Genomic DNA, 14,138 nt, shown 5'->3' with positions numbered 1-14,138 from the left:
AGCTGGCCAAGCACAGGTCTTTGGAGACGGGCAAGCCGGGCGCCCCCTCATCTCTCCCCCTCACTTCTTGCCAGTCCAGTCCACCCAGGACTCCAACTGGATCATCAACGCCTCTCAGCATTCACAACACTTACTTCCCCTCAAGAAATTAGAGCACAGCTTGATGGCAATTTTCATGGAAATTTTAATAGAAGAGTATGAGAATCACTCTTAATTCCTAAAGTTAAAAGGTCAGAGTTACTAAAAGTCCTTCTAGACTGAATGTCCGTGAACCCTCAAAATTCCTATGCTGACATATAACCTAACTCCCAAAGGGATGGTGTTAGGAGGTGGGGCCTTTGGGAGGTGATCAGGTCATGAGGGTGGACCCCTCATAAATGGGATTAGTGCACTTACAAAAGGGGGTCCGAAAGTGGGAACACAGCCGTCTGTGAAGCGGGAGTGGGCCCTCACCACACAGCGTTATCTGCTGCAGACTTGCTCTTGTCTGTGGGAGGACTTCTGCCTCCCACAACTGTGAGAAATCTACATCCATTGTTTATAAGCCATTCAGTCTACAGCATTTTGTTACAGCAGCCGGAACAGATGAACGCACAGACTTACTGCTGTTCAGAATAACCACTCACATGCAGTATCCCTGGGTTGGCAGTTTATTTTTTAAAAAAAAACCAAAAAACCCGGTTATCTTATTTTCTTCCTTGTCGATCATTTTTCTTAACAGAACAAGTTATGAAAAACTGGGGGGCGTGGGGGGGGTTATATTACCTTTGCAGACTGACTGACATATTTGTGCAGGACCCATGAAGAATAACAATGATTCAAAAGCTCCCAGGTTTACTCCTGAATCAGGCAAAGAGCAAAGAACAACACAAGAAGGAATTTTGTTTACAACAATCTCGTAATGCGACATTGATTATGACGGTACAGTGGTTACGATTATGTTCACGACAGGATCTTCCTTGCCCAAACAGCAGACACGCTAAAATCACTTGGCTGCTTACAAACTGGAGGAACCAGTGCGAGCGGTCGTCTGAACAGCGGGAACCCGAACGGGTAAGGCTTCTCTGGCGGTGAGACTCGACACCAGCGGCTCCTCGCCCGGGGCCACCTTCCCTCACTTCGAGTCCTGGTCTTTCGTTTCATCTAAGAGGGCAGAGCGGATCCCCAGCTTTTTCAGTTCTTCCACCAGGTCCCCGTTCTGGTGCATCTGCAGGAGAATGTCACAGCCCCCCACGAACTCGCCGTTAAGGTACACTTGCGGGATGGTGGGCCAGTTGGAGTAGTCTTTAATGCCTACAGGGAAAGAGCATTGAAGGGTCATTGGAATGAGCAAAGACGAACCTGCATGACGACACGTCTCCCTGCTCTGAGCAGAACACCCCGTGTCCCTCCCTTGCTCACCATCCCTGGGGACAGCGTAAGCTTTAGAGTCCAAGGAACCACTGTTTAAACCTTGACTCTTTGGGACTTCCCTGATGGTCCGCTGGCTAAGACTCTGAGCTCCCAAGGCAGAGGGCCAGGGTTCAAGGGTTGCCACACGCTGCAACTAAGACTCAGCGCAGCCAAATAAATAAAAAACAACAACAACAAAAAAACCTGGACTCTTCCAATTATAAACTGAGAGGCCTCCGTCCTCTGTTTCTACCTTCACCCCACAAAGTTTTTATGAGAATCAGGTAAGGAAAACACTCATAAACGACCTGACTCACAACTGACCCTGGATCATGGCGGAGAACTTGATTAGTTACGCAGGATACACAAGGTGATATTGCCCATGCTGTGCCAGCCATGTTTTCAGCAAAATAAAAAGAGAGAGAAAGAACTGCCACAACTTTGATTCCACGTGGACAACTTAACATGGGCCCATCAGTGACTCACCAGGCCCCCACCTAATGTTCCCCACGCCTGTCTTGGCTGGTGAAGTAAGACACTGAGTCACTGGTTTTTATCTTTAATGATTCTTTTACCCAAGCAAAAGTCCCTCTCCTGTGTCTGCAGACTATGGCCCTGGCCCTATTCAGCCCCTCGATGGGACAGCTGAGCCGGTTCCGCTCAGAACTCGTAGGGACTGAGGAAAATAAAGGAAGGGCCCAGGGCTCACGAAGGCCCATGTCCTGGGCCAGGCACAGAGCCACAGGCTGAGGGAGACCCACTCCCGGCACTAAGAGGCAAAGACAGTGGTTCCAAGGATACTCCAAGATGACGCACCTCCTGGGACAGGGCACCCACCTGATGATTCTGTTCAGAGCTGGGCCACGAGGGTGATGGTTATGAAAGAAATGTGGTTTCATCTTAAAACATTAAAAAAATAAACAACCCTTTTCTGAATTCCTCATCTTTTACTTTCTTTTTGACTCAGAGCCTGAGATTGAAGTGTACTTTTTTAAACATACAAATAAATGAAACAGAAAAGTCAACAGATTCTTCAAGCCAAAGATTATATTATGCAAATTTTAGAAATCGGTCAAGTGGTGGTTTTTATCTAAACAAATAATACAAAACCTTCTGCTTGATGCCCCATCATTTATTATCAGATGTGTTTGACCAAATAAAATGGCTAATATGAGTTATTTTACAAATAACAATCCCAAGATACCCATGTTTTTCTCTTGTAAGTCACTGCCTCCTAAAAAAAAAAACAGCAACTTTGCTCGCCAGGACAGCCCTAGAAGGCCACCGGTGGAGAGTTTTATCTTTCTTCTGCAGACAGACTTCAAGGATGAAGAAATGGTTACAATATTATAGGCTCTGAAAAGTTTGCTTCTAAGTCGCTCTGGGTTTCTATTAAAAAAAAAAAAAAAGTCAGCTGGAGGTTTGGAGATTATCAATAAAGGGCAAATTCCACGAACCATCAGAATGTCTTTATACTGGAATACTCTGATGAATTCAGGTTTTTCATCACTCTGATGTTTGGTATTACATAAATAATTACTTGGCATGTAAGCTGCATGTTTTGGATTTTTTTTTTTAACTCTATCCTCAAACACGAAGAGACTATCAGAATTTACTTATGTTTCCAATAAGTCATCTTTTTTACTTTATGATGAGGGGGATTAAGAAACATTTAGTATGAAATTTTTGCCTCTTCTAAACTTTCTTAAACATCTTTTACATTTATGTACACAAACCATTTATCTGCACAACACTATGGGTTTTTTATCCAATTAATAATACATGCATTAAGCTTTCCATGGCAATAAATATCTACTGATTCTTTTGATGAGTGCCTGTAATTTTTTTTTTTTTTTTGCCGTGCCTTGCAGCACGTGGGATCTCAGTTTTTCCTGACCAGGAATTGAACCCAGGCCCCCTGCATTAGGAGTGTAGTCTTAAATCACTGGGCCGTCAAGGAAATCCCAGTGCCTACAATTTTTGAAACATTCCAAAGGTGAAAAAATTTGCCATCTGAAGGCCACCCAAAACCACGTTTGATCCTAAAAAGTATGATGTTTTAAAATAAAACCTTTGTTGAATAAAAGAATGATTTGCTTTCATCAGTTGATTTATGCTCGACCATGGTTGTACCAGGCTCAACCAAAGCATCAGGCTTGTCCCATTCACTGAATATTATGTTGCTGCAGACCATGCATCCCAACTACAAGGAAGGAAGGGAATCCATTCTTACCACCAACACTGCCAAAACAAGTGGGCTTTCAGACCACTCTGAACATCCAACACAGTCACGTGCAAGGGAGACTGATGCCTTGCAAACCCCATGGCCCGTGAGCGCCCCGATCACTTACACCTCAAGAACTCAGAAGAACCCCCCTCGGAGCCCAGGGTGGCACTGTGACGGTGCCCAAGCTGCCCACACTGCCGAGAGTTTATCACAGTCAAACTCGCCTGCTTCCTTCATTTTTAGACTGTCAAGTGTTGTGGGTGGCTGATGTCAAAGCAAAGCTCTGGCATCTTTCCTAAAAACTATGCCATTTTCCATGTGTTAAAAAGTCTGAATACAAGTTTAAATATTAAAGGAAATACCCAATTGCTTCCTAGAGAGTGAAGTGAGAAACCCGAAAACAAAAGACTATGAATCATAAACTGCAAACTAAAATTCTACCAAGTCACAATCAATTAAATATGGCCAATTTTTCTCACCCTTTACATTTTCGGCGACTACAATGTAAGTGTCAATATTTGTGTAGTTCTTGCATCTATCGCTTGGAATAACTCAGAATCAGAGAGCAATTCTTGAAAAATCAGAAAATCATAGCCAAGAATGGATCTTAATGATAACCATATTTTATAGATGATAAAATGTGATTCTGTTTGTGACAGAAAATGCTGAATGCAAAGTTATATAACAGGTAAAACCAGGACTGGGACTTAGGAGTCTCACAAAATCAGTTCTATATACACCCACTGCTCCACCAAAAATTTTAATATTCCAAAGTATCAAGTCAGAGGGAATAAAATGTTCTAGAAAATTCCCTTCCAGAACTTTCAAAAGGTGCTTCTAAAATTCTTGACATTTCAGAACACTGGACGTCATTCCTGCTTCGGACAATCAACCATAAGAGCACCGTGATTACAGTTTTCTTTTTTCCCGGTAGAGTTTCAGGACACGAGCTTCAGAGTCTGATGCAGGTTAATTCCAACATTTAGGGGACTCTACTCCTTGGTGAGGTTACGTCACCTCCTCTGGAGTCACCTAGTTCTCCATATTCCCTAACTTAAGAGTATGTTAGGACTGCTTGAGATAATGTGAGCTAAAAGCATAGAAAATAGCAGAGCTTCAAGAGAGGAAAAGTAAATCACAGTGCCAAGGAGGAACCTGGAGGAGGAACTGGCAACCCGCTCCAGCATTCTTGCCTGGAAAATTCCACGGACACAGGAGTCTGTGGGCTACAGTCCACGGGGTCACAAAGAGTCTGGCACAACTGAGCGACTAAACAGGCACAGGAGGGAACGAGGCTTTGGTTCAGGGGTCAGCCTGGCTGGCTGGCTTATAAATACAGCCTCAGGTAAATCGCATTTTAGTCTCAGTTTCCTTTTCTGTAAAATGGGAATAACTCTGCCTCACAGATTTATTATGAAGATTAAATAAGTTAAAACTGGTGAAATGAATTAAGCTCCCACAGTGCCAGGCGCACTGTGGCTTCTCTCTCCACGTCAGTATCCTCTGCCCCACTCACGGTGATGCTCTTCTGATAATATATGCAGTGGGGAAAGCAGAAGGAAAGAATGCTGGGAGAACACCCATGAAGTATGCCATGCAGTAAATAAAATACCATTTACTGAGCTACGGGTTCCTGAGTTCCATACGCTTTCATTTTTCACACATCTAATCTCATTTCATATGAGATTAGGTATGTATAACTATGTATGTTGTATGTATGTATGTATTATGTATACAACATACATATGTTGTATGTATGTATACAATATACATACATATGTATGTATGTATAACTAGGTATGTATAATCTCATTTCATATGAGATAGGTATATATAACTATCTTTATTTTACAAATGAAGAAATAAGGGCTCTTAGGTTAAATAACTTAACCAATGTCAAAGAGCTAGCATATGGTGGAGCCAGAATTTGTGCCCAGGTGCCTGGGAGTCCAAAGGCCAGGTTCTTGACCACCAGAGGTGGCCTCTGGCTGGGTCCTGGCATCGGTTATTCCTGCCCACCTGTGAGCCCCACCTGCATGACACACAGATCTTCAATCCATGGAACTGCTTCACATCTTAAACATTTATATACACACATGGCATTAAGTCACAATTACCTTTCCACAACTGGTTGTTGTTTAGTCACTAATTCAAGTCTGGCTCTTTTTTGACCCCATGGACCATAGCCTGCCAGGCTCCTCTGTCCATCAGATTTCCCAGGCAAGAATACTGGAGGAGGTTGCCATTTCCTTCTCCCGGGGATCGTCCCAATCCAGGGACTGAACCCGAATCTCCTGAAATGGCAGGTGGATTCTTTACCACTGAGCCACCGTTTTGTCTAAACATTGCCTTTTCTGAGATTCAGTCAGATTAAATACATCTAGATCTAGTTAATTTTTTCACCATAGCTTAGTTTCCCATCACATCACACAGTTGCTTTCTTCAGTCTGCTGCTAAGAGACCAAGATCCGTTCTTGCCCACTTTTCATTACTACAGAGGAGCTGCACATCTTTACAGGAGTCTCCCAGTTCGCAGGCAGGGGACGGTCTCTCCGGCCCAAGGGGTGGCAAACCACAGCCTTCGGGCCAAACCCGCTCCAAGTCCTTGTTTTTATAAATAAAGTTTTATTGGAACTCCGCCTCTCTCGTCGGTCTAGGCGTCGTCCCTGACCGCTGTACACCGTTAACAGCAGAGCTGAACAGGTGCCAGCAGAGACCCCAGGCCCCCAGAGCCAAGTATTTACTTGCTGGCTCTTCACAAACGAAGCCTGTCGATCCCTGCTGTAGACTAAATACCCGGGAGTGAAACAAATGGGTCTTCAGGTCGGTTCACCTTCAACCTGCCCGGGTACCGAGAGTTTCTCCTCCAGAGGGTGGGCACACGTTATCTCCCTGCCTGCAGCATACAACCCGCCCTCCATAGACACGTAAGCACACTCCTGATCTGACTTCTTGCTAACATCATAGCTTTACTACGGCCTTAAAGTCCTTGACACTGGCAAGGCTGAGCGTATTTTCAAATGCTTAAGAACCATTTGACAAAGGATGATGGTTATTCATTCAACAGACACTGCTCTCGATGGATGCGAGGAATACAAGAGTGATCTGAGGAGGCAGAAATTCCAGTGTCTGTAATGTATTTACAAGGATGGAATAGAGTTTATGATAAAATGATAAAGAAAGGAAGCAGTTTTCACTGAGACACTCACTGAAAGCTCGCTTTGTATAAGCAAAACACACAGTGCTTCAGGAGTCACAAAGGACACGTTCCCCACTCTCAGGAGGGCAAAACGCTACACAGAGACATGTGTGATCTCAACTCTACTACAAAAAAAAAAAAAAAACAACTGTTAGAAGCTAGATCCCAATGTTAATAATAATGGTTTATGGTTTCTACCAGAATTACAGGGGATTTTCATTTGCTTTAGGTTTTCATCATTGTTTTCCAAGTTTCTCCCATGAGCACATGTTTCTTTTGCAACTGAAAGTAAAGATTAGTCTTTGTTAAGACCAGGAGTGGGATATGGTGACATCTACCCACTGGGACCCTATCTCTTTGGATCCCACTGTGGTTGTCTTCGATATGTGCTCCAGGTTTTAAAAAAGGAAAAAAAAAAATCATGAGGAAGGACAAAGTGCAAAGCTGCCTCACAGTCACCCTGGTTCCCTGGGTCTCAGGTCTCAGTCTGACACCTCTGGGCACCACACTCCATGGACCCAGAGCCCAGAACTAGGAGACAGTGTCTGAGGGTCTTCCTCCAGCTCAGGCTCTTTATAAAGCTCAGCCTCCTCTGGCATAAGAAAGCAGGAAAGGCCGGTTTTGCAGGAGTCCCTCTCCTGTTGTGGTTTTCATTCTGTCTGCCCTCTAGGGAAAGACTGAAGGCAGGAGGAGAAGGGGATGACAGAGGATGAGATGGTTGGATGGCATCACCGGCTCAAAGGATATGAGTTTGCATAAGCTCCGGGAGTTGGTGATGGACAGGGAAGCCTGGCGTGCTGCAGTCTGTGGGGTCGCAAAGAGTCAGACATGACTGAGCAACTGAACTGAACTGAACTCTCCTGCTACTGGAAGTGAGCTTGGGTCTGGGAAAGGCACATAGGCATGACCTTGGTTGGCAAAAGCAAGCATCAGATAGCCTGTCAGTCTCTCGCGGTAAACTCAAAGCTGTGGCAAGCAAAAAGATGGAGTCTTCAAGTTTCAAAGCCTCACCCAGGCTAAACTAATCCCCACTGTGAAAACCTGCTCACAATGCCCTGCCCTAAATCTGGAGGTTAAGACTTACACTAACGCTTATTTTTCTAGGCAATGAAAGACATGTATTATGTTCAATATACATGTAACACATTCACTAACTAAAGTAATGGTCTGATGAAGGTCAACGGTCAAGAAATTTAGGGGTTAAATTCCCGTTGCTACTGTTTGAACACTTAAGAACAGAAGACTGAAAGTCAGACACAGAAGCGCTCTTAGCAAACACATTCTCACTCCTGCTCTTACTTTCAGTTCACTGGCCAGACTGCAGGAGGGCCAACCTCTGGTTATATTTAAAAACTTTTTTTTTAATTGAAGTATAAATGATGCATAATGTTTCAGGTATACAGGCAAAGGGATTCAATCATACCATCCGCTGGGTATATTAAACAGGAGAACTGGAAGTCACAAACCGGAGGCTCTCAAAACTTTATGCTAAGCAAGATATCAACAACACAACGTTTTACTGAGGGCCATGGGGCGAGGCAAGGTCCCAGCTGAGAGACTGCAGTTACTCCTATCTTATCTTATAAGCAGAGACACCCTGCTGCTGGATGAAGACTGTAGCTCACCCTGTATGTGAAAAAGGCCAGCCACTTGGCAGCATTCCAGTGGATCAGGAAGGCAAAAGGATCGTGGGCATAATACATGGTAATATTACTTTTTTAAAATTTTTAGTCACTCAGTTGTGTCTGACTCTTTGCGATCCCATACCTCCTGGTAATGCTAACCTGCCTTCACTCCTCATTTCCACCCACCAAAACCAAGAGTTCTATAGGGATTAGATAATATGGGGAAAAATACTTTTAAAGTCATAGAGTGCTAATAATAAAACAGCTACCTTTTAGTGGGTGCCTTCCCTGTGCCAGGTGAGATGATGGGCACTTTCTAAAAGTTTTCCTTTCTCTTTGTTCCTCACAAAAACTTTGGCACATGTGGTTTCATTATCCTCATATTATTGAAAAGGAAAATGCAGTTTTGTGACTTGCTTCAGGCTGCAGAATGGACTGGCCAAAGGATTCTAACCTGAAGCCTTTCCCTGACACCCACCTGTCTTGTCCATGTTGGAATGACTATGACAGACAACTTCAAATGCAGAACAGCAAAATACAGAATTCTGCATGGAGACTACCATAGAACTTGGTGCCTTAAAACTCTCTCTAGGACACTGTCACTAAACAACCTCAGGAAGACTCAGGGAGAGCTCAGTCACTGAAAGTCTAACTGGAACGCCACCCTTCAGCGGGTACACGGACAGCCCCCCCATTTCTCTGCCAACCCCATCCACCCCAGCCAAAGGGCAGGCCCAGTGTTCCAGGCAAGAATACTGGAATGGGTTGCCATTCCCTTCTCCAGTCCTCCTACTCAACTCAGGTGAAACAGAAGAACACAGGTAAGGTTCACAGCGGGAGACTCAACAGCAAAGGTGCTAATTAACTGTCAAGGCCCTCCTCCCTCCCTCCTGAGCCAGTGACAAGTCACAGACTCTGCAGAGTCTGCCCCAGAACCTGACTGACTCCTGGAGCTGCCGGCTTGAGTTAGCTAGGCCTCTGGGGTCATTCCTCATCCCTCCCCCCACAAACCTCTCTAAGATACCCTATCCCCCACAAAACTCCCCCATCCTTGAGTATCTGAACATAAATTTTCATGTCTTTTTCTCTCACAGCAGCAGACCGTCAGCTAAGTAGACTCCAAAAGCTGAGTCAAGTCCCTTCTTGTAAGCAACGGCAGAGGACTGTCCCTGACCACCCCCAGCCTTGAGGCAGGACAGGCCAATCTCTGAACCCCCAAGCCTCAGAAAAGGGCAACCTCGGCCCTTCTCACACCATAAACAGCACCTGCCCCTTATCCACGGGACAAGCCACTCCCTCAAATTGTCCCCAAGTGCCTACTTCTTAGGGCCTTTTCCTGTATCCCTTTGCCCCGCTTACCCACTCCTGCAGAGCTGGGAGTCGGGCTGCTGACCATGTTCCTTGGACTCAGCCGAAGAGAACTCGCCCCGAAACGCCTATTGCAGCTCAGAGTGAGGATCGGAGAACCGCTAGTGCTTAACCCCGCTGCACAGACTGGCCCAGAGCCCCAGATCTTCAAAACTCAGTTCCAACTCGATCGTGCCCCCACCCTAGATGCTCTAATGCGGTGTGGAAACCCGTGCCCTAGCCCCCTCCCCTCGAGCCCCCGGACGGACCTGCCCGACAGACCCTCGGCCCCGCAGAGCGGCCAAGGGAGGTCGCCCCCCAGCCCCGCCCGCAGCCGGCCCTGACCTTGCCGGAGCTGGGGGTCGTCCAGCACGTTGTAGGCCGCGTAGTCGCGGACGCCGTGCAGCCGCAGGATCTGCACCACGGCGTTGCTGAAGCCGCACTGGGGCTGCTCCGGCGTCCCCTTGAGGAAGACCACCACCTTGTCCTTCTTCACCAACGCGTCCAGGTGCTCCGACGAGCCGCTGCCGCCCGAGCCTGCAGCCCGCACGCCCGGGCCCCGGAGGCCGCCGCCTGCGCTGCGCCCCCAGCGGAGCAGAGCTGTCGCCGCCGCCGCCGCCGCCCGGCCCAGGGACCCGCTCATCCCGGCACGCTGGCCGCAGCCCTCGACCGCCGGCGACCTGGGCTAGCCAGCCGGAGCCTTCCCGGGGCTCGGCCCGCCCCCCGGAGGCCCTCATTGGACCGGCTCCGAATAGCTCTCCCTGATTGGAGAGCGCTGGCCCGCAATTACTTGATTCTACCAATCAGATTGCTCGTCCCGACCCGACAGGTTGAAGGCTGTCCTTACGTCTGAGCCACCACCCACTCCCTTACCATTGGCCGTCGGCAACCGCTTCGTCAATTGATTGGAGGAAGTGAATGTCCATCAGGGTCACGACGTTCTCGCGGTAAGGAGAGGCGAAATCGGAAAGACGACTTCCCTCCGAAGGGTAGACGGGCCTACTGGGATACTGCGGGAGGACTCGGGCAGGCGCTGGGCGGGGTTTTCGCAGCTCCGCGGAACGCCGGGAAGGGGTCACGTCCAGATGAGGGTTCCGGTTCCGGTGCAGACGGCGGCAGCGGCGTTGCCACGGCAGCGGTGGGCAGGTACCTGGGTGGTGAGCTCGCGGTGTTGGAGGAGTTGGAGTTGAAGTTGGCCTCGGTCCTGCTTTGTCCGCTTAGGTGAGCTGTCGGAGCTTCTGTGAGGCCGCGGCGGGAGCGGGAACCGCGCGGGCCTCTGGCGGCCAGGCCCGGCCGGGGTTACGAGGTCGGGGCGCGCGGGGCCTGGTCCCGGCCCTCCGTCTGTCCCGCTGCCCACGTGGGAAACCCAGACCCTTTCTCGCCTCTGCACCTCGATTATTTCAGTAAAATAGCTTTTAATTTTTAAAGTTTACGAGGTGCTCTTGTCTGTATGGTCGGGGCTTCGCTGACTTCTCCAGTCTACTTAAGCCTCTGGGCCTGGGCCCCAGGAAAGATGTGTTGAATGGGAAACTTAAGGAATTGGTTCGTTCGAGAAATGTTTTCCGAGCAGCTGCTGCGTGCAAGGCATGGCGCCGGGGCGAGACGTCCACTGAGACCTGTGCCCAAAGGTTGACAAATGAGAGGCGGGCACAAAGCAATGTGGGGGTACAGGGGAGGGAAAGGAAGCCTCCCGAGGCCCACCGCTTTCTCCATTCTTCATTGTGCATATCACACCTTGTCGTGCATCATTAGCTTGTTTGTTGCCTTCTCTCCCAGACCCTCGACTTCATTCACCGCTGCATCTTCAGTACGTAAAACGGGTGCTTTCCTTGGTGACAAGAGTGATCCCCGAAGAGCGGGGCTCCGTGAAATCGCCACGTGATCTGTAGTCTTGGTGTCGCACTGGGTTGATGGTACCCTGGAGCATCCCAGACTTGCAGAGAAAGCATCCTCCAGAGGAAGCTGAGGCATGACTGCTCAAGGGCCGGCAGGGCCATGTGCAATTTTCCTCTGATAGTTCCCAGTGCTGTTGCCACGGCGATGATGGCTGTGCCATGTCATTGTCTATCAACCGACAGGAAGAGAAACTTTGGCAGTCGGATATTGTTTAACAGATGAAGTGGTTTCTGTTGGACACTTAAGTACTGCTACAAATTACCTTTCTTTCTTTTTTTTTTTTTTTAACCCTAAGTATTTTAAAAGTTGTGTCTGGAGGTGACCTCTTTCTGCATTCAAGGTTAAAAAATCTGAAAATTAGTATATGAGCTCTCAAATAATCATTTAGCGTGAAGCTTGAGCCCCGTAAGCTGAAAATTAAACTCAAGACTTTGCTGAGAAATGCTCCCCAGTGACAGATTTATTTAATCCCCCTTTGATGTTATTGATGTTTAGTACTTTACTAATGTGGGACCCACTATTGATCAGCTTCTTAAAGAATCCTTTTTTCTCCCCCAGAGTCATTGATTCCAGGTAAATCAGAGGAACAGACATCATGAACAGAAATAATACAGGAAGTGATGTGATGTGGAAGTTTAACTGTTGTTCCAGAAGTCCAGCATCTGTGGCACGTAACATTAGGGACTGTATCATTTGCATGGTCACCTAACTTTTACTCGTATTGGGTTGGCCAGAAAGTTCATTCGGTTTTCCTGTAAGCTGGGAAAACCCACACGAATTTTTTGGCCAACCCAATACTTACAGTAAGTTTTGTGTTTTTGTTTTTGTTTTTTTTTAATAAATATTGAGTTTGTTCCAGAAAACCTAAATTGTTCATTGCCTGCTCTAAGCTGCCTGATTCTCTTCTTGTGTTCACTGGAATAGGGAGAAGAATTTGCAAACCGGTTATGAGAATCCGAAATGTAAAACTGGGTCGTGGGGAGTAGCCTGTTGTTTACCTGGTGTGTAATATTGGCTTTGCCAGTACAATTGACAGACATTGTATTAAATTGAGAATATAGCTGTCATTAAAGACTTAAGAATAATCCTTGAGCAGGAAGAATATGAACTCTATGTTTTCCAAACTTATGGTAGAGTTGCTGGTTATAGTCAAGTATGGTGAGACTGTGAAAGGCAAGGATATGGAAAAGCAAGCGGGGGTTCTTTCAAAGAGCGAAGTGGGATGGCTTTGATAGGATGATGAAGGGAAAGAGATCATGTATCTACACCAAAGAAACGGAAACAATACACCTAAATTTAAGTTTTTAATAAAGTAACCTAAAATATAAAATGTTGTATGTGTTGAATCTATTCCTTTCTGTCTTTGACTTAAAACCACTCATCAGGTGTTGGCACCAAACATCAGTGATTTAAAGAATCAAAGAAAATAGTATTCAGAATATTTCCTCCAAAGCACCAGCCTCTTGTATATAACTTGGCATCTGAATTACCAACTTTCTCACTGGAGACTCTATAGTGAACCTATGACAAAAATACACTTTTTAAACAGTTGTAAGGAGTCTACATTTGTATGCAAGTGCGTTTGGGTGTTCTGAACAGGGACGTCACCCTCTTTATCAGTTTGTGATCTCTCCCTTGTGGACATTAACAGGGAGGTGGGGGTGGGAAGTACAGGGAACTTAGAATCCTGGGATTTGGGTCAAAAAGTGTAATTTGGCCCCAAACTAAATAATCCTACTATGTAAACATGCTGACTCAGGCATCCTAAAAAGGTTTTTCTTCCCCATGTTTATTTATAGATAAGGCTTTACTATATTTAGTAAAATTTCTCCTTTCTACTCACTCTGAAAACAAATGCACAGGTTGAACTCGTAGTTAAAACCTTAACAAATTTGACATCGTTTCTTCCTATATATCAGCCCTAAACAAAAGGTCAGGATTATCCAGCCTAAAGATGAAACTATTTGAACACTCCGCATGTGAGTGTTTTCATACCCTAACTTCAGTCCTGAGGTTCATGCAGCCTTCTGACAGGGTGTGGTTATTTTGTATAGGACACATGACCCAGAAACATCAGGTAGGTCCAGCTGGCCAGAGCATTCTGTGTCATTTTAAGAGAAAAGTGGCTACTTATGTTGCAGGATGGCTGGGGCCCCCAGACATTCCTGAGCTAGAATAGCATTCAGACCCAGATTTCTATAGACTTGAGCCAGAACCCAAGACCTTTCTCCATGATGACCTTAGCTCTTGAGTCATTTTAGAGCATCTCTGCAACCCTGAAATTAACTTGATTCCCTAAAAATAATGTGTAAGAAAATGTGCGGCAGTGCCCAGCCTCCCAGGAGGAGTTTTGCTCACTGGTAAGGCAAAGATAGAAATGCCTTTGCAACCTTTACTACCTCTCTATCTGACAAGACAGCTGGGTTTATAAATACTTCTCTGGCCATGGGCG

General features: G+C 46.4%; 1 protein-coding gene, 1 long non-coding RNA gene and 1 other non-coding gene across 3 annotated transcripts; 2 read left to right on the top strand and 1 right to left on the bottom strand.

Moving 5' to 3' along the window:
- Positions 1 to 636: 636 nt before the first annotated feature.
- On the bottom strand, positions 637 to 10,505 carry GLRX5 (glutaredoxin 5). The gene is made up of 2 exons (XM_043922175.1): positions 10,136 to 10,505; positions 637 to 1,293 (listed from the first exon to the last, which is right to left on the bottom strand). The coding sequence occupies exons 1-2, from the start codon at positions 10,431 to 10,433 to the stop codon at positions 1,115 to 1,117; spliced, it is 477 nt and encodes a 158-aa protein (XP_043778110.1). The 5' UTR covers positions 10,434 to 10,505; the 3' UTR covers positions 637 to 1,114.
- Positions 10,506 to 10,588: 83 nt separating this feature from the next.
- LOC122706746 lies at positions 10,589 to 13,016 on the top strand. The gene is made up of 2 exons (XR_006344453.1): positions 10,589 to 11,011; positions 12,245 to 13,016. It is a non-coding gene; the product is annotated as an uncharacterized LOC122706746 (long non-coding RNA).
- On the top strand, positions 11,671 to 11,945 carry LOC122707256. Its single transcript, XR_006344772.1, has one exon.
- Positions 13,017 to 14,138: the final 1,122 nt, after the last annotated feature.

This window comes from Cervus elaphus, chromosome 13, assembly GCF_910594005.1.
Source record: "Cervus elaphus chromosome 13, mCerEla1.1, whole genome shotgun sequence".
Classification (NCBI taxonomy): Eukaryota; Metazoa; Chordata; class Mammalia; order Artiodactyla; family Cervidae; genus Cervus; species Cervus elaphus.
This window is presented reverse-complemented; position numbering and strand designations above follow the sequence as displayed.

Bases quoted from the DNA above. Each gene is read 5' to 3' on its own strand.
- GLRX5 (XM_043922175.1), bottom strand. From the start codon at position 10,433: ATGAGCGGGTCCCTGGGCCGGGCGGCGGCGGCGGCGGCGACAGCTCTG. The intron at 1,294-10,135 runs GTCAGGGCCGGC...CTTTCCCTGTAG, and splicing joins CGACCCCCAGCTCCGGCAAG to GCATTAAAGACTACTCCAAC.